General features: G+C 45.2%; 1 protein-coding gene across 1 annotated transcript; it reads right to left on the bottom strand.

Annotated features, from left to right (window-relative positions):
• Positions 1 to 1,941: 1,941 nt before the first annotated feature.
• Positions 1,942 to 15,589, bottom strand: LOC148831077 (leukocyte surface antigen CD53). The gene is made up of 8 exons (XM_088921842.1): positions 15,460 to 15,589; positions 9,322 to 9,405; positions 8,764 to 8,952; positions 8,499 to 8,573; positions 7,421 to 7,534; positions 3,912 to 4,013; positions 3,391 to 3,474; positions 1,942 to 3,249 (listed from the first exon to the last, which is right to left on the bottom strand). The coding sequence occupies exons 2-8, from the start codon at positions 9,382 to 9,384 to the stop codon at positions 3,181 to 3,183; spliced, it is 696 nt and encodes a 231-aa protein (XP_088777968.1). The 5' UTR covers positions 9,385 to 9,405; positions 15,460 to 15,589; the 3' UTR covers positions 1,942 to 3,180.
• Between the last annotated feature and the right edge of the window lie 3,180 nt (positions 15,590 to 18,769).

The following is an 18,769-nucleotide window of genomic DNA, read 5'->3' as shown; positions in this document are numbered from 1 at the left end:
AACGTCGTTCACTTATAAATACTACAGGGCATTTAGAGGCGACCTGAATAGTTATCCGTAAAATGCACACTCGCATCTATCCTTCAATATTATTCATGCATTCCAAAACTTGTCATTTGTTTACAGGAGAAATTTTAGAACCTCTCCGTGCTTAACTCCTACAGGTCGAGCATGTATCGAGCTGCTACAAGCTAACGCGTGCTCTTGCGTTCCAGAAACACTTGTATTCGGGAAGCCAGGCTGTACTCCCTAAAACCCAAGATGCCTGTAGCATCTCATGTGTCTTATTTGTTTCGGGACTGGTCTGGTCATCTACGGGCGGCTTTCTGAAAAAACTAGATATATGCATTTGTTTTGCCATGTTGGCAAATAAATCAAAAACCTAGCGCAAGATAGTCTGACGACAGCGATAGCCAATTAGGCTACGACTACGTATGCACCGCCGCACTACATTTACATCATTTTCTTATTGGTCACAAAAGATACAGCGAGCCAATAGCAAATAGCATACGATGAAAAAAAAATCAAACTCGTAACATTAAAAAGCAAATTATGTAACGCAAACAAGGGGAAAAAAACTTAAATTCCTTTGGATTGATTGGGTAGGCCTAGGATCAGTCAGGTGGGCTATGCCCATGCGCCTCGGGAAGGCTGAGAGCCCCAGTTCGTACTGTTCTTTCGCCACAACTCACAGGCGCACAGGAGTTGAATGAGGCTGCGTGGTTTCACAAGGCAACAGAAAAGGTGACATAGCCCAGAATAACAGCACGGGGGTCTTAACAGCAGCAGTGGCAGGAAGTTGATGTTTCTCTGTGCATCGAGACCAGCGCTCTGCACACTCATTGCAGAATCAGGGCTGCTGTCAAGCACAGACGTTACTGGGCCAGCTCGATTTGTTTGACTTGTTTTAGGACAAAGCAACAGCTTCTCCCAGCACACTGCGCTGCAAAGCCAGGGCTGTGGCATTTTCTCAGAAGAGGAAAACTCACTTTAAATGTTCAGAGTGGCTGCTGGGCTTCTTGAATGTGCTCTCTGAAAACACAAGTTTTTCTTGCATTAAAAGTAACAGCTACAGGCATCTGTGCTTGATGGCCACAGCTCCAGGCGTGTAGCACAAGAGACTGAGTGTGTTTGGAGCTCATTAATCCAGGGAGAGCAATAAAGTAAGCAGCACATTGTTTTCTCCTCTCCTGTCTGGATGTCCACACAGTGGGCAAGAAAACAAAATCAAATTAAAAAAAAAAGAGAGAAATAGAAAAGTTGAGCACTTTGTGCTCTAACTCACCTGGACACCCATGCCTAATGCTTATCAGTCCACTGCTGTTGCAAACCTGTCTACAACATTGAGTCGCTGTGGCCCTGCCATCCTGCTGAAAGAGCCTCCCTGCTTCACCTGCTGCAGGTGTGTCTCATAGTCAAGTCTTCACCTGTGCTCACAGGTCACAGCTCTCCCCCTGAACTGCAGGTGCTTTCACCTGGTGGTTCACTAGTGTTGCATCCCAGCAAGCATTTGACTCATCCTCTCTACAGCACTGCATCGCCTGGCACTCATTCAACATCCTTCTCCATTGTCTTCATCTCTGTAACCACCCTGGCATGTTTAATACAGTTACAGATCAGTGTAAGTTATCCCTGCTCCTCTTCCTTTGAGGAAGAATTTCTGGGTCTCCTTAAATCACTACCTGTTTTTGACCTGGAAGAAAAGGGTTTGCAGCTGTTTACTGAAGTGGTAAATTAGGTCCAAGATAAGATTAAAGTGCTAATTAAGAGGACCGTTGAATCAGCTCTGGTTAAAGTGTCACACAAATTCTTAATCATAAATAACAGAATTTACTGCAAGAGCAGCTTGTATAAATGGGTGGGATGGAACTTAACATGGCTAAATGTGTGTAAATGATTAAAAAATAAATGGGCACAAGAGGAAACCAGCACAGACAAAAATGCTAGAAAATGTGTGAGATTAACTTTATTCAGTAGTTTTAGATGCATATTTACAGCAAAGGAACAGCAAACGTCACTGAATTTACAGGCTTCAATCACAAGGGGGAGACAAAGTACATCCATCCACTTTCAGTAGCAACACAGGGTCAGTGAGTTCATGAGCAAGGCAGGGTCCCCCTGGGACAGGATGACAGTTCATCCCAGAGCATGAAGACACACACATACTGTCGCAAATGCATGGACTTTGGAAGGGAACAAGAGCACCTGGAGAAAACCCACACAGCTGGAGATCATATAAACATCACACAGAAGCTCATCATGGCCATACTTGAACCAGGTCCCAAGAACTGCAAGCTCACTAACCACCTTGCCTTTTTACCACCCTATTAAGGTACATACCTTCCTAATAAATTGGTTGCAGAGTTAACGCATGCTTGTCTCCATCTGAGCAAGGCAAACCCATTTTAGCAACAGCAATAGTAAACAGTTGTTAAACAGTCAGTTAAGGATGCAACAGTCATAAATAAACTGTACACATTTATTAGCAGTTATTATACACACATACAATGCATACATCATACATGATCAATTTTGAAATTATTTGGATTGCATATTCTAGTACTCTGTGAGTAGGAATTAATGTTACAATTACAGTCTGTACAAAACAATTCAAAGAAGAATGGATGGACTTAGGAACTCCATTATATACAGAGATATAGAACCTGTTCAGTGCACTGTTGTCTTTCACGGGTCACAGCTTCTTCCTGTTGACTAGGCTCTATCATGAGAGACTGCAATAACTAAAACGGATGGCTTGGGTGTCTTCAACAGTCTTCTGTCCTGCTTGTCGGATTCTAAAACTCTGATTCTGTGCACATCATGTACGGCGAAGGGCTTTGTCTTTTAGGGGCTCTTTCTGCTGCAACAAGCTGGCTGGAATATGGACATCTACAGGGATCAGCAGAGTCTTCGGTCCAACCCACAGGCAGCGAAATAAGACATCCTGGGAGTGGCTTGTGTGTTGGCAGACTCTGTGTCTGGTTCATAGGCTGATGTGGCTGCTGCTCAGAAGAGGGTCAGCTGGAGACACTGGGGACACTGGGGTGTGCCTATCCCAGGGCAGGACAGGGGAAGGAGGGGGTTTGGGCCAGGAGAGGGCTGGGAGGGGGAGGGGAGGAGGGGAGGGTGTAGTTAGACCTGGCTGATACCCATGTGAGATGTTGCCCCTTGGTCTTCCTTTCATTTGTAACCCCCTGCAGACTGTCTGATGTGACAGAAGAGGGTCATGGAGAAACACATTCCCAGGACCTGTGGAAAGAAGCAGGGAGAGATGGAGCTGAGCCCTGAAATCCACACTACTTTTCAAGGTTTCTGGTCATAAAAGATGGATCCACAGTCAGGCATCCAGAGCCCACGGCCCCCACGGTTTCACAGGATGGGAGACTGTACCTCGATGATGCACAGGATGATGACGGCCACCCCAACGGTGAGGAAGTTGGTCTCAAACCATTCTTTCAGCAGGGTGTAGCAGCCCTGCAGGGGAGAGATGAGGTCAGGGGGACAAGCACACAGAGGAGAGGTGCATGTGTACTTTATGTGAGATGAGTTAATGTAAGACATACAGTCCAGCTATATGTTTCAAGCTGCGCTTTTGAGGCATCAGAAATGGGACTAATATACAGTGAATCATTTGGCCACAACTAAGCTCCTACTTACAAACTTGTTCACAGCCCCTAATGCATGAACTCCGTTGATGAACTGTTCATGAACTATCAGATATAATTAACTAAGGAATATGTGCTCCTCTTTTTCTGTACCTGAATGAACTCCACACCAATTTGGAAATGCAATCTTATTTCTTTTGTCCCATGCTTGTAGCATTTGAGTTTGTACCTTGACAATCTTACATCTACATGAGTCCTGTCTTGAACCAAAATGTAGGAAAATGAGGAGGCGCTGGTAGACCTCACCTTATCCCAGTACAACTGTGTGGAATTCTTGCAGGAGTCAACACAGCATGACTGGGGAACTTCGGCCCAATCTTGTTGCCCTTCGACTCCACAGCACTTGAACTGCAGGACAGGAGCAGAATCAGTGATCAGACTCCTGGCAACACGGTGACTCTCACAGAGGCGGAGACTCGGGCAGAGGGTGTTGTCAGTCAAGAATACATACCCCTGGGGTAAAACTGGTCTTGTTCATCAGCAAAGGCTATTGTACTTTCTGTAGTTTTTCTTTATTTTTTATTCCTTATTAGTTGGTTATTTTCATTATTGTTTTGCTATTTTTTCCTTGTTACTTTCGGTTCTTGTTTACGCTTGTTTTTGTTTTTTAAAGTGTTGTAGCATATCTGTTTTGGTAAACTACACAATACTATTTGCGACACTGATCCTGTCCGACTTTCTAACTACGTGCCTACTCACGGCGGATCACATTAGGAACAGTCGCGCACTGCTTTCTTATACAAGGGATGCGCTTTTATCATCGCGGCCGTCCGGCGAAGCGACTAGCCCCCGCAGTTTCGCTCAGTTCGCTCAGATAGAATTGAAACATCTGGTAAAAGCAGAGGTGGTGGTATTTGTGTCTTTGTGAACGATGAGTGGTGCAGACAATACTCTGTGAGGAAAAATATTTGCAATAAAAATGCTGAGCTTCTGTGCCTGAGTTTCTGGCCTTTCTACCTTCCGAGAGAATTCGGTGACATTATTATATGCGCTGTTTACGTTACTCCCAGTGGGAATGCAGCGGCTGCTGCTTCTCAGGTAGCCGATTGTGTACATGAGCAACTCCAGCAGACTTCGGAAGCTTCCGTGTTTATTTTGGGTGATTTTAACCACTGTAAACTGGAGATGGCATTGCCTGGGTTTGAACAGTATATCAAATGTGGGACGAGAGGGAACAGAGTTGTAGACAAATGCTACGGTAATATAAAACAAGCCTATACCGCCAAAACCAAACCACCTCTGTCTAACTCTGATCACAATACTGTTCACCTCATCCCCACTTACCGGACAGCTCTGAAGAGCAGCACACCTGTCACTAAGACTGTAAATGTATGGGCTGATGATAGTATTGAAATGCTGAAAGGGTGTTTCCTTTGCACAGACTGGGAGATATTTCATAGTCTGGAGGTTAATGAGGCAACAGAGACTGTTACAGACTACATTAATTTCTGTGTGGACAGTGTCATACCCAGGAAAAAACATTACAGTGTACCCAAATAATAAACCATATATAACTAAGGATGTGATAGACTGCATCAACCGCAAAAGACTCACTTTTAAAAACCAGGATCAAGTGCAACTGAAATTACTGCAAAAAGAGCTTAAACTAAAACTCAGGAATGCAAGGAATCAACACAAGGAGACAATGGAGAGTGACTTTGAAACAATGAACTCCAGGAGGTTGTGGCAAACAATGAAAACAGTCACAAACATGAATTCCTCGAAGAACAGCTTCCATACAGTGGATGAGCTGGCTGAAGCAAACGAGCTGAATGACGTCTATCTGAGGTTTGAGACACAGGACCTCTCTGGTGCATGTGACAATATATTAGATACTATTACAGCTGACAGTAGTGCTGGTAGGCTTGTAATAAGTCCGCAGATGACCACACAATCTTTCAGGCACATATCTGCAAAAAAGGCAACAGGCCCCGATGGCATCACTGCCTCTCTTTTAAAAAACTGCGCAGAGGAGTTAACACCAGCATGGTGTCCTATCTTTCAGAAGTCAGATGACTCTCACTCTGTTCCAGCGCTGTGGAAAAAAGCAATCATCGTGCCAATACCCAAAAAGCCCTGTCCCTCAGATAACTATCGCTACAGGCCGGTAGCACTGACGTCTGTTGTGATGAAAGGCTTTGAGAGGATTATGGTATCCATACTGTGCTCAGAAGTGAACACTGTACTGGATTCATATCAGTTTGCATATAAACACCGGCGGGGCACCGATGATGCAATTAACAGCGTTATGCATCTTGTCCTAAAACACCTAGAGGACCCCAATGCCTATGCTCGGATGCTGTTTGTGGACTTCAGCTCTGCATTTAATATGCTGCAGCCCCATCTATTGATTAGTAAGCTAAAGCAAATGTACGTTAACCAGAACATTATAAGATGGTACCATTCATTTTTAACAAACTGCACACAGTATGTCAGGGTCAACAAACTCTTTCCGAGTCACGATCTATTAGCACAGGTGCCCCTCAGGGCTGTGTGAGCTCTCCAGTTCTGTTCACACTTTATACAAATGATTGTACAAGCAGTAGTCAAAGCAACTTCATTTTAAAATTCTCAGATGATACAGCTGTTCTTGGTTTAATGCATAGAGGTAGCAGCTCATCTGTGTACATGTCAGAAATCCAAAGATTTGTGCAATGGTGTGACAACAACAGCCTAATTTTGAATGCTAATAAAACAAAAGAAATAGTTTTTGATCCCAGAACAGTTGGTGATCACTCACAGGTTGTAATCCACAACACACTTATCACTCAGGTTGACTCATATAAATACTTAGGTGTACACATAGACCGTAACCTGTGCTAGTCTACTCATGTTGAGAGTGTTTGCTCCAAAGTTCAGTAGCGCTTATATTTCCTGCAAAGACTAAGAGTGTTTGGGGTTCGACAGGAATAATGCTACTCTTCTACTGTGCTGTAATTGAGAGCATTGTCATGTATGGTATTTCAGTGTGGTTTGGTAATCTATCAGTTCATTTTAAATCGCAAATTACCCGCCTCATCCAGACGGCTTTGAAGGTCATGGGAGTGAAACAGCACCCCTCCCTGTAGACAGTCTTTGAAAAATCCCTAATCAAACAGGCAGGAAAAATTCTATCAGATCCTTCCCACAACCTCAACTCGGAATATCAACTTCTTCCTTCTGGCAAACATTTTAGAGTTCCCAAATGTAAAACAAACAGATACAAACATTCCTTTGTTCCACTATCCATTAAAGCTGTCAACGCAAATGTCAAGGATAAACCCAATTTTACAACCCACTTGAGTGCAATATGTTTTTGTGCTGTGTTATAAATGTTACACGTTGTTATGTGTTATACTCTTCATGTGCAATAGAATAATGTGCAATGTTTTTCTTATTTTTTGTAATAGTATAATGTGCAATGTTTTTCTTCTCTCTTTTTTTGCATTCTATTCTATTTAAATGTACAGGAGTGCCGGGTGTTCATAGAAAAAATCCCTCAGGGGACAATAAAAATCTTATCTTATCTTATCTCTAGAGACTGAGGAATTAATAAAGGCCATTGTTAACACAGAGCATTACCAAAGGCTGGAGTAGTGTATGAGACTGGAGAATTGCTACCGAGTGTTATTAGGGAGTGTTACAGACTGGGGCAGTGAGTGGGGTGATGGTATGGACTGGGCAGGACTGTGATCTTTATTAGAGTGTGATATTATTGGAGACGGGGGCAGTGACTGGAATTTTTATTAGAATGTCTGGCAGGTGTCTGTGCTCACCAGGCTCTGGATGGTGTCCCAGTCATGTTTCGCTGTTATGTTCTTCGAGCTGTTTATGTCTTTTTTGTATGCCTCTAGACTCTTCTTCAGATCATCCTTGAAGAAACTGTCAATCTGCAGACACAAGAAAACACTTCTTCACTCCTCAGATTTTAATAAAAATTCTGAATCTTGATTTGCTTTTGCGTGTAAAATGGGGGTGTCCTGAGTGGAAGAGATGTTGAGTAGGGGGGTCCCCATCCTTTTCTGCTGGGATGGAAAGTCAAAGACTGACTTGCTTTGCCCAGGTCTCTGGCCACAGCCCTTTAAGATCTGCCCTGACTTCGCTGTCTTGCTCGCTGCACTCTGCTCTCACATGTTGCACTCACATGTTGCTTGGAAAGGTACAAGAGCCAGCTGCCTGTCCCAACCCCAGCCCCAGCCCACTATACTCACATCCTTCTCCAACACCAGCCCCATCCCACTATACTCACATCCTTCTCCAACCCCAGCCCGCTATACTCACATCCTTCTCCAACCCCAGCCCCAGCCCGCTATACTCACATCCTTCTCCAACCCCAGCCCCAGCCCGCTATACTCGCATCCTTCTCCAACACCAGCCCCAGCCCGCTATACTCACATCCTTCTCCAACACCAGCCCCAGCCCGCTATACTCACATCCTTCTCCAACACCAGCCCCAGCCCGCTATACTCACATCCTTCTCCAACACCAGCCCCAGCCCGCTATACTCACATCCTTCTCCAACACCAGCCCCAGCCAGCTATACTCACATCCTTCTCCAACACCAGCCCCAGCCCGCTATACTCACATCCTTCTCCAACACCAGCCCCAGCCCGCTATACTCACATCCTTCTCCAACACCAGCCCCAGCCCGCTATACTCACATCCTTCTCCAACACCAGCCCCAGCCCGCTATACTCACATCCTTCTCCAGCCCCAGCCGCAGCCCACTATACTCACATCCTTCTCCAACCCCAGCCCCAGCCCATTATACTCACATCCTTCTCCAACAGCAGTTCCCCAGCCCACTATACTCTGAGACCACCCCCTCCCAAGCAGGGGCCCCAGTCCACTCACATCCTTCTCGAAGACCAGCAGCAGGATTGCCATGGCCAGCTCCACAAGCATCAGCAGGAACAGCAGGATGAAGAACTGCAGGCAAACAATGAAATAATTAAACTTGTTACCCTTGCAGACAGCTGAGCTACACTCACAGGGGGCTCACAGGCCCAGGATGAGTGGGAACAGAGGACTGCACTTGGGCCAGCACTTGGCTCCGTATTGATTTTGCATGTGCCAGGGTGAAGTTTAATTCCCCCACTCAAATCCTGTCGGTACTCACCGAGATGAGCAGGCAGCGGTTCTCCTTCAGGGCTCCCAGGAACCCCAAGAAGGAGACGCAGGTGACGATGGTGCCAGTGATGACTAGTGTGTTGGCAATGTTGATGGAGGGCAGCGAGGGCACCAGAGTGGAGAACTTAGAGCTCATCATAAGGTAGATCCCAAACCCGAGCACGAAGCTGCCACACAGCTGGAGACACACAACAGTTGCACTCAGGTTACAGGTCTGGGCCACTGGGTGAGCAGGGGGGTCGGGCGTCAGGGGTGAAACTCTCAGGCCACACACAGTGAAGTCCTATTAGACATGAACACTACAGTACACTTGTGCCACATTTAGTGGTGAACCTCCAGGCAGAGGTGAAGTGTAAACAAACTACAACATGTCTTCAACTGGACAGTAGTCTCTCTCTTAAAAAACAAATTACATGCACTCGTATTCCAGCCATTGTTAATCACACACAGAGAGAAGTGCTGAAGCCTATCTTTCTTGTGGAAGATGTCCTCTCAACTCCACAGACACAAAGACTAAATGAAATGTTGCCCAAATACGACAGCTTACCCAGCACAAGAAATTGAAAGCACACAGAGTGTACTTCAGGCAGTTCAGGCAACGCTGGGTCATCTTTCAACAGCAGCTCTCCCCCTGTGAGAAAAAGAGGCAGGTTGAGCAGAGACAGTGAGGCTGGGTGACCCACTCAGCCGGTGTGCAGCAGTGTACAGGGGGCTGGCGTGTAGCAGTGTGGGCGCTGTGAGTGTTGTCTCTGGCAGCAGGCTGCTCCTGTGTGCGTTCTCCTACTGTCAGTAGAGCTCAAGGGGTCTTGCGCTCTGCAGGCAGTGAGCAGTGAGGTGTTTCAACCACTTGCAGGGTGTTAGAGGCGCACTGGTGCTGAGAAGCACGCCTCCGTGTCACTCCATCTGCTTTCTCACGGCATGTCGAGCTACCCATAATAACACAAGAAGCCACTTCCGGCTGTCATTTCCTGGATGAGCTTCTGCACAAAAGGGCTAACGAATGCGGTCCACCCTGCAGCACTGACGCCACAGTGTGATGGAGCACAATGAGCGAGGCCGATGTGTAGACGCCACTGTGAGACACTACTCAGGATCCTCCAGCTTTGATCCATGCCCATATTCCTGGTCGGCAGCTGTCTACTCCTGTCTCCTTATCCTCTCCTTCCCAGCAAATATAGCGTCAGAGCTGTCAGCCTCAGACCTCAACAGACAAGGACTCCTTCACTTGAACCATTTCTAACCCATTACTTCCCCTTTCAGGAATGAACTGTGGCCCAGAAGAACCTCACCCAAGCAGAGCTACACACGTCTGAATTTTAAAACAACAACGCAAACTAAAAGCTGGGGAGAGGATAGTGATCCAGGATCTACAGTAACCTGGCCTTCAGCTCTCCTGAATCCACTCCTCCTCATGGCCCTGCACCAGAGCCAACTCACTTTAGCCACCCGGCACCCTTGGGCCACTTGTCCTGCCTCACAAGTTTCCACATACCTCCACAGCTTCCACTTGTGCCCTCTAGTTTGTGTCTCACTCTTCATTCTGAGAAAATCCACTTTCTTGACTTGTAAGTCCTTCAAAAATGGTGATATTGTTCTCTGGTCAAGACTAAAATTATTCGGTTGTTTTAGCCTTCCGGTGTAGAAAACTCCCTTCAGACTAAAGAGACTCAGTTCCTTCAGCCTGTCAGTGTGGGACACTCCTTTCAGACTAAAGATTCAGTTTCTAGTTTGTCAGTTTAGGACATTCCCTTCAGACTGAAGAGACTCAGTTCCTTCAGTTTCTCAGTGTATTTCATTAAGCCCTGGAATGCTGGAATGTAACTGGTTGCTCTTCACTGGCTTCTCTCATTTCTGATACCAGACATGCTCTATCTTTTCTGAAAGTACAAAATATTCTAAATGAGACCTTTCTAGTGTGTACAATTTTAACATAGGAAGCCTTTGATTTAAATTACAGTGGTGTGAAAAAGTGTTTGCCCCCTTCCTGATTTCTTTTTTTTTTGCATGTTTGTCACACTGAAATGTTTCAGATCATCAAACAAATTGAAATATTAGACAAAGATAACACAAGTAAACACAAAATGCAGTTTTTAAATGAAGGTTTTTATTATTAAGGGAAAAAAAAATCCAAACCTACATGGCCCTGTGTGAAAAAGTGATTGCCCCCCCCTGTTAAAACATAAATCAACTGTGGTTTATCACATCTTTGGAAAGCTGAGTTCAATTTCTCTAGCCACACCCAGGCATGATTACTGCCACACCTGTTCTCAATCAAGAAATCACTTAAATAGGACCTGCCTGACAAAGTGAAGTAGACTAAAAGATCCTCAAAAGCTAGACATCATGCTGCAATCCAAACAAATTCAGGAACAAATGAGAAACAGAGTAAAGGTTATAAAGCCATTTCTAAAGCTTTGGGACTCCAGCGAACCACAGTGAGAGCCATTATCCACAAATGGCGAAAACACGGAACAGTGGTGAACCTTCCCAAGAGTGGCCGGCCGACCAAAATTACCCCAAGAGCGCAGCGACGACTCATCCAAGAGGTCACAAAAAACCCCACAACAACATCCAAAGAACTGCAGGCTTCACTTGCCTCAGTTAAGGTCAGTGTTCATGACTCCACCATAAGAAAGAGACTGGGCAAAAATGGCCTGCATGGCAGAGTTCCAAGACGAAAACCACTGCTGAGCAAAAAGAACATAAAGGCTCGTCTCAGTTTTGCCAGAAAACATCTTGATGATCCCCAAGACTTTTGGGAAAATACTCTGTGGACTGACAAGACAAAAGTTGAACTTTTTGGAAGATGTGTGTCCCATTACATCTGGCGTAAAAGTAACACAGCATTTCAGAAAAGGAACATCATACCAACAGTAAAATATGGTGGTGGTAGTGTGATGGTCTGGGGCTGTTTTGCTGCTTCAGGACCTGGAAGACTTGCTGTGGTAAATGGAACCATGAATTCTGCTGTCTACCAAAAAATCCTGAAGGAGAATGTCCGGCCATCTGTTCGTGACCTCAAGCTGAAGCGCACTTGGGTTCTGCAGCAGGACAATGATCCAAAACACACCAGCAAGTCCACCTCTGAATGGCTTAAGAAAAACAAAATGAAGACTTTGGAGTGGCCTAGTCAAAGTCCTGACCTGAATCCGATTGAGATGTTGTGGCATGACCTTAAAAAAGCGGTTAAGGCTCGAAAACCCTCCAATGTGGCTGAATTACAACAATTCTGCAAAGATGAGTGAGCCAAAATTCCTCCACAGGGCTGTAAAAGACTCATTGCCAGTTATCGCAAACGCTTGATTGCAGTTGTTGCTGCTAAGGGTGGCCCAACCAGTTGTTAGGTTTAGGGGGCAATCACTTTTTCACACAGGGCCATGTAGGTTTGGATTTTTTGTTCCCTTAATAATAAAAACCTTCATTTAAAAACTGCATTTTGTGTTTACTTGTGTTATCTTTGTCTAATATTTCAATTTGTTTGATGATCTGAAACATTTCAGTGTGACAAACATGCAAAAAAATAAGAAACACTTTTTCACACCACTGTATATGTTTTTGACCAGGTATTCCAACATTTTGTTTGTCTTTTTAATTGCTTCCTGACATTATGTAAGATGTAAATGAATTGTGTACCTAAACATCTAAGTCTTTTTCATTAGTAGCTTCTTCTATCTTGATGTTTCCTATATTCTATTTATAGTTTGTGTTCTCATTACTTGCTTCAAAATTCAAGACTGGAAAAACACCTGGCAGAAGATGATTAATGTAGACAAGTACAGAGTAATACATGTGCATATCAAAAACAAGCTACAGTATAAATACAAACTTAAGTTGATATCTTTTAATGTACTGTATTATGATTTAGGATATTAGTGTTTTCTCATCAGGCTTTAAAAATGTGTCAACATGAAAATGTGGACCAATATCTTAATGGATAAGCCAGTGACTTCACATTATTGTTATTAGTGTCAGCATGTTGTTCAGTCTCTACTCTCTGTTCACCCCTGATTCAATTATAGTATCAGCACCAGAACACAGAGGATCAGTCTCTGTTCTCACTCTTAAAGGTCAACATTTAAAGACTCAGCAGCTCCTGACTGGAAACAAAAACGCACTAGAAACTTAGGAAAATGATGATTCTGCAATTGACAATACTGCAGATTCAATATATTTAAGGAACAAACCTACTTTCTGCTGCATGTACTGTATGAATATGCTTACAAAAACTATTGCACAACACAAACTCCAAGAACCTTTTGCTTGCTCAGAGGCAGTGAGAAACTCGTCAGCGTCCCTCTTTGAGCATGATGGCAGTCCTCATGACCTATTCAATATTTAGATCTGAAAGTGTTTTTAAACTGCTGATTTTCTCTGCAGGCTGCGTTGCTTGGTTTGACTCAGTGCAGTGATCTGACACAGCGAGCACTATATAGAAATAAATCTGATGCTTTCTCACAGGGACGTACAAAGACAGCACTCAAACACAGCCTCTGCACTGACAGATGAGGGTCTCGGGACAGATAATATCACACTCCAGCAATTGTGCGGGCTCCTTGTTTACAGGAGGGATAAAGTGTTTGATTTGACAATAAGTGGCAGGAACATTTTTGGCGTCACCTCTCTGGCACCGCACCAGCTGCTGAACTGTGTGCCCACATCATGTCAGGACTCTCATCAGGTCAGCTGGCAGCGGCGCCTCAGGTCCTGCGAACCCCACTCCCCTGACAGGCCCTGTGCTGCTTGAGCTCTGTCATGCAGACAGTAGTGAGAAGCGTGGTGCCTTTGTCCGAGCTGCAGCACCGTTGTGATCGTCTGCTCCAGAGCACAGGCCGGTCTCTGGACCAGCGTGGCTCTCGCAGGCTCAGCTACTGAAGTATCAGGCTTTTCACAACCCTAAGCCCCCAACTCCTTGGTCATTCCAATTATTTCAGGAGCTGGAAAAATTCAACACTTCTGCCCATCTGAGTCGCACACCAGCTGTTCTGGCACTGCTGTGAAACAACGGCCTAAGAGGGCCTTTCAAGATGAACTGTACTGAGATGAGGCAGTGATTGATCAAGTTAATTCTGAGTCTCAGACCAGAGAGCAGCCCCACCTGCTCTGAGACTGTCAGCACCCCATACAGGTGCCATACAGGGAGGAGAGACGATAACTATTACTGCAGTTATTCAGGAAAAAATAAATTCAGTATGGATTAAGATTTTCTACCTTGATTATTTTTTAAAAAGCTTGGGGTCACCAATTTAATTACTATTTTCTACCTCCTAGATCCTGAATCAACTCAACTGGGCCACCTTAATCCCCGTGTGGGCATGGGTAAGAGGTGGAGGACTGGCACACTTTACTCCACACTGGCGCACCACGAACCCTGGTATGGTATGGCACACCTGGACGAGTGACGATCCACCAGCTCCCATCAGACTACAGGGGCTCCTGCGCCACAGCAGGGCCACTCTGGTCACCCCAACCTCATAGAGCATGCTGGCCGAAGACATGGCCCAGGCGGCACCTGTCTGCACTGCAGGGCTCAGCCTGGAGAGTGACTGTGACAGGCTCTCCGTCAGGCTCTCCGTCAGTGTTAGGGTGAGACCTGGCCTCGACCTCACTGCGTACCTCGGACAATAACGTGTAACAGCTGCCCATATCCCGAGACACACTCAGCTGATTCAGCCTCGCTGGAACACAGACCGCCTCAGAGCCCAGCCACAGTATTTTGTCTGTTTCTTTCTTTTTCGATCACCTCCTGGAAATGAGAGCCATGTGTTGCAGTCTTTTTCTAAATTTCCTCTTTGTTGCATCATGGAAACTACTCCTACTGATCCGCAAAGGTGACTTGAATCGGTGTTTTTCAGATTGAATCATTTGAGATTTTGTTACGGATCGCAGACTACAGACAGCCAATCGGACCGAGCCTGGCTTGAATGAGCTGTGCATGTCATGGCTGTCTTGAGCCGTATCTCCTCGTGCAGGCTTCTAGAGTGAGTCCTCCATTTCCTCTGTCAGTATCTCTGAGGAAACAGACCTCTTTTGTAACTGTGGTAAACCAGTCAGTTCTGCTCCAAAGACCTTGTGGGAAATGTGACAAGGTTCCTCTTTTGAAACAGGTGTTCGATCTTGCTCCTTGCCTTCTTCTCAAATCATGGTAACCCTTTAAAGTGCTGATTTCTAAAGACACTGAACAATTTGCTGCTTAGGCTCAATGACTTAGTTCCCTGCCTGCAGTCTCCCAAGAGAAGAGCTGACTGAACCGATTTTCTATACTGACCAAAAACTTTCTCTTGGCTAAAGTTTGACCAGTGACCAGTGAAACGGGTCAGTGTGAATCTGCATGACCATTTTGATGCGGTCATAAATCTCTTCTTGGTACAAAAGATTTCACTAACTGCTGGTACCAGGCTTTGGATATTCTGCGGCTAGACACTCTGAAATAAATGACACAGGAGAGGCTCCATATCAGTGTTCTAATCCTCAAACTACACAGCTTTGAGAACAACATCCTCAGCAAGCCACAATAAGAAACACACACGAGCCTTCCAGTCATGGCTGTGACACCGTGCAGCGCGGTGAGTGTGGCGAGTGCTGAAGACACGAAGACTGATCGCAGGCCGGAGAGCTGGGCCACTGGAACAAACAGTCCAGCTCCTCATGCCCAGAATGAGGGTTCACACTCCCGAAGCGCGCTTACCTGGACAATCTGACGTTGCTCTTTCTGTCGTCTTGAGAAGCAGAGGCAAGTCCCCCGGTGGCCTCTGTACGCCTGTCACAGGATGTCAGCGCGGAGCACACTACTGCAAAATTACAGCTCACCCCTGAGTGAGTCACCGTCTTAAAGATCCCCTCCCCTGGGTGTAGGCAGTGCAGCTCAGGGGTGGAGCTTAGCTGAGAGTGGAGGCGGAAAGTTTCTGATCTTCACTTTGCTTTTGTCTCTCTAGAGGGGAAACGTCAACACTGTGTCAAAACTTAAGAGCTTAAACAACACTGCAGAGCCTAAAGAGCAAGAGACATTCCTTCCCCTGTGCCAGCCTAGAATACTGGCCTTACCACCATTGCATTGTTGACATGGGTGACATGGGCATTGCCATGGTTTGCCCACAGCTAGCATCACACTTCAAAAGGCCCCTCTTTACTTTACCATGATTTCATTGCGCTTTACTACAATTTCCTCTGCTTTTACCAGCCGTGTCCGGAGCAGCAGACTTTCAGAAAGGGAGACAGGTAGTGGAACTCTGCCTTGCTCAGAAGTGTCAACAATGCAGCTGGAACCTGGAGGGACAGGAGCCTAGAGCCTGGAGCAGGCTTACCTGCCCTCGCTGCACAGGGGGTTTTCTTATGCCAAACAACATGTCATCAACAGCCCCCCCAGCTGCTCATGTCTGAAACACAGTGCTGTTTTCTCAGAGAGACACCCGTCACCTCCTGCACCAGGCGCTTGTGTGGCCCCGAGTGCAAGACCACTGCCCTGAGGCCTGCAGTTTCTCAAAGGAAGTGCAACATCCTGTTCAAGCCAGCTTCCCTAAATCTGGACATTTTTTCCACTCTGTACGATGTGCACTTGCACCGTTTTGCTTTCGCAAGGGACCAAGGAAGGGAAATGTGTGTTTTCTGAGCTGTGATGTTTGCTGTTTGCTTGTTTTTACGGTACACAAGCTAAAAATGAAAGCTAAGTGCTCTCTGCTTTCCCCTTCCAGGCTGACCATCTGATCTAGGTTGACCGTTAGCTTCATGCCCATCTCCCTGTCCCACATTCCAAGTGTGTGCCCTGACTCCCTCAATTTACGGAAAATCTTAGAGAGGGAATGTTGCTATTGTCAGTGAAGTCAGAGGTCAGAGATCAGAGGTCAGGTCAATCATTTATCATTCATTTCATGGCACAAGCAGACATTTTGGATCTCGCCACTGAATATGGATTCAGGCAGTATTTGCTGCTTCATTACAATCATTGAGCTTCGTAAAAGGACTAGTGTTGACACTGTCAAGAAACAGATATCAGCATCCCCTGTTGAGCTCAGTAAGAAACTGGAATGCTATTTTGGTTCTGCTGATGTTCACTTGCACATGTAAGCCTAAAAGGAAGTGAAATATTCATGTTTATGGGCAGCATATTGTAAGACGTTAAACATTTTAAGAACTGAAGGGAGCCAGAAGATTGAAGGTGAAGAGAACTCTTCAAGCTCTGCAACTGCTCAGCTGCGACGCTGGCCTTTAACTGTGAATGAGTGAGCTGTGTTGTTTACTACCGGCCATTTCTGACCCTTGTGCTTCAGAAAGCTGATGTCCCCACAGCGCTATCTGAGCTACCCACTTCCTCTTGACAATGACAAGGGAAATGGCACTTCGTTGTCTTTTATCTTCCTGCCTCATTCAGAGAGTTTGAAAATGACCCTGTCTTTACTGAGAAACAGACTTTTTCATTCTTGCATTGTCTGAAAACACAGCTCATCTCATTCTAAGAAAGGGGAAACTATTTTATTTTCTAAAAAACCCAAAATAATTGATGACCTCATCTGTAGGTGTCAGGGAAATTCCAGTTAATTTTTAGCTCTGTTGTAATAATCCTCATGTAATAATAATACTTTCCATTTCTAATAATCTCTCATTTTATCTGTATTTTAAAGTGCTGTACCAAACCAAGCAGATAAGAACCCTCAATCAATAGGTCTCCTTTAAATTGCCAATCTCTACAGACTTTGAACTATTTCATTGTAACCAATGAAGCAGAGAGATTCTGCAATTCAGTCATTTAGAGGTCATCTGGGACCAAACCATTCACCTCCAGGGTTAAGAGTTCTCTTAATTGAGAAGATTACTTGCTTAATTGATTGTTAACTTACTAGTGGGCGGTGCAGTAGCTCTGTGACTAAGGATCTTCACCTGTGGCTGGAAGGTTGTCAGTTCGTACCCCACAGCTGTCAGAGGAATCCTACTCCGTTTGGCCCCTGAGCAAGGCCCTTAACCCCAACTGCTCCAGAAGCAGAAGCAGGTGTCTCATGAGCCTAACAGGAGCAGAGCTCTTCAGCTCCAGTGTTGCAAGTTGGAAGCCCTGTCTGTTCCACAGTCACATCACTACACAGCACGCTGTCCCCCATAGACCATGGGTATATACTTCATCAGTAAATCCTTTCATAACAAGGAGACCAACTGTTTATTTTGCAGGAAGCCAATGTAATCTGCACAGTACTGGAAATATTCTCTCAGACCTTAGTCCTCCAAGGTCAACCAGCCACGTTGGAATAGGGATCTACAACACAAGCTCACTCTCAAGTGGAGATGAAAAGCAGGGATCCAGACTATTTAATGAATTTACTAGAAGGTTGAAATAAATTAAAACTTCTCAAGGCAGAACTCCTCAAACAAGAAACAGCACTACAATTTTGGTTGCTGCACACTGTTAAACATCAACAACTCCCTCTTCTCAAGCCTGCTCCCAAACCTCAACAGCACCCTTTTATCCAAGTAGCCCATGTGCAACTTCCCACATTCCAATCAATCAGCCTGATCAAACACAGGTGAGCTCTTCACAAAGGTGAGTTCCCACAGCAGCCTCTAGTGGTGGCTCCTGGTCACTGCTACTTTCCAAGGCAGTCTACACCCTGCCCTTATAATAGACTTTGGTCACATACTGGTCACAAATCTAGATGTCTGCAAATGCAAGAGTTGAAACAATGTAACAAGGTGGCTTGAACAATATATCTTCTGCATTTAGTCTAATAAATCCATCTGAATGAGTATGAATTGCTCATAATTAATTGTCTTAATGTCCTTCTCAAAGCCTGCATAGGTGGCTTAAAGTGTCTGTTTTAAAAACACTGTACTTAGCTCTAAAATGTTCCTGCAAAGCAATAAATGTAAGAGACTGCAGTGCTTCATGTAATCAGGGTGTGGATAGTGAGTTCATTTTTACAAACTAGGATTCTTCCTTTGCCTAATGACTGGTTGCTCTCCTGGAATTGTGTAATTGTATAGATTTCCTGTTTTAAGTGTTTGTTTATTATTGT

Source organism: Atractosteus spatula, chromosome 7 (genome assembly GCF_055471065.1).
Source record: "Atractosteus spatula isolate fAtrSpa1 chromosome 7, fAtrSpa1.hap1, whole genome shotgun sequence".
NCBI lineage: Eukaryota > Metazoa > Chordata > Actinopteri > Semionotiformes > Lepisosteidae > Atractosteus > Atractosteus spatula.
Note: the sequence above shows the minus strand (reverse complement) of the source record. Positions and strands in the feature narration are given on the sequence as shown.

Excerpts from the sequence above, each read along its gene's own strand:
- LOC148831077 (XM_088921842.1), bottom strand. The coding sequence starts at position 9,384 with ATGACCCAGCGTTGCCTGAACTGCCTGAAGTACACTCTGTGTGCTTTC. Across the intron at positions 7,535-8,498 it reads TGCTGGTCTTCGAGAAGGAT|ATTGACAGTTTCTTCAAGGA; the intron begins GTGAGTGGACTG and ends TTGTGTCTGCAG. Across the intron at positions 3,250-3,390 it reads TCATCCTGTGCATCATCGAG|GTCCTGGGAATGTGTTTCTC; the intron begins GTACAGTCTCCC and ends TTCTTTCCACAG.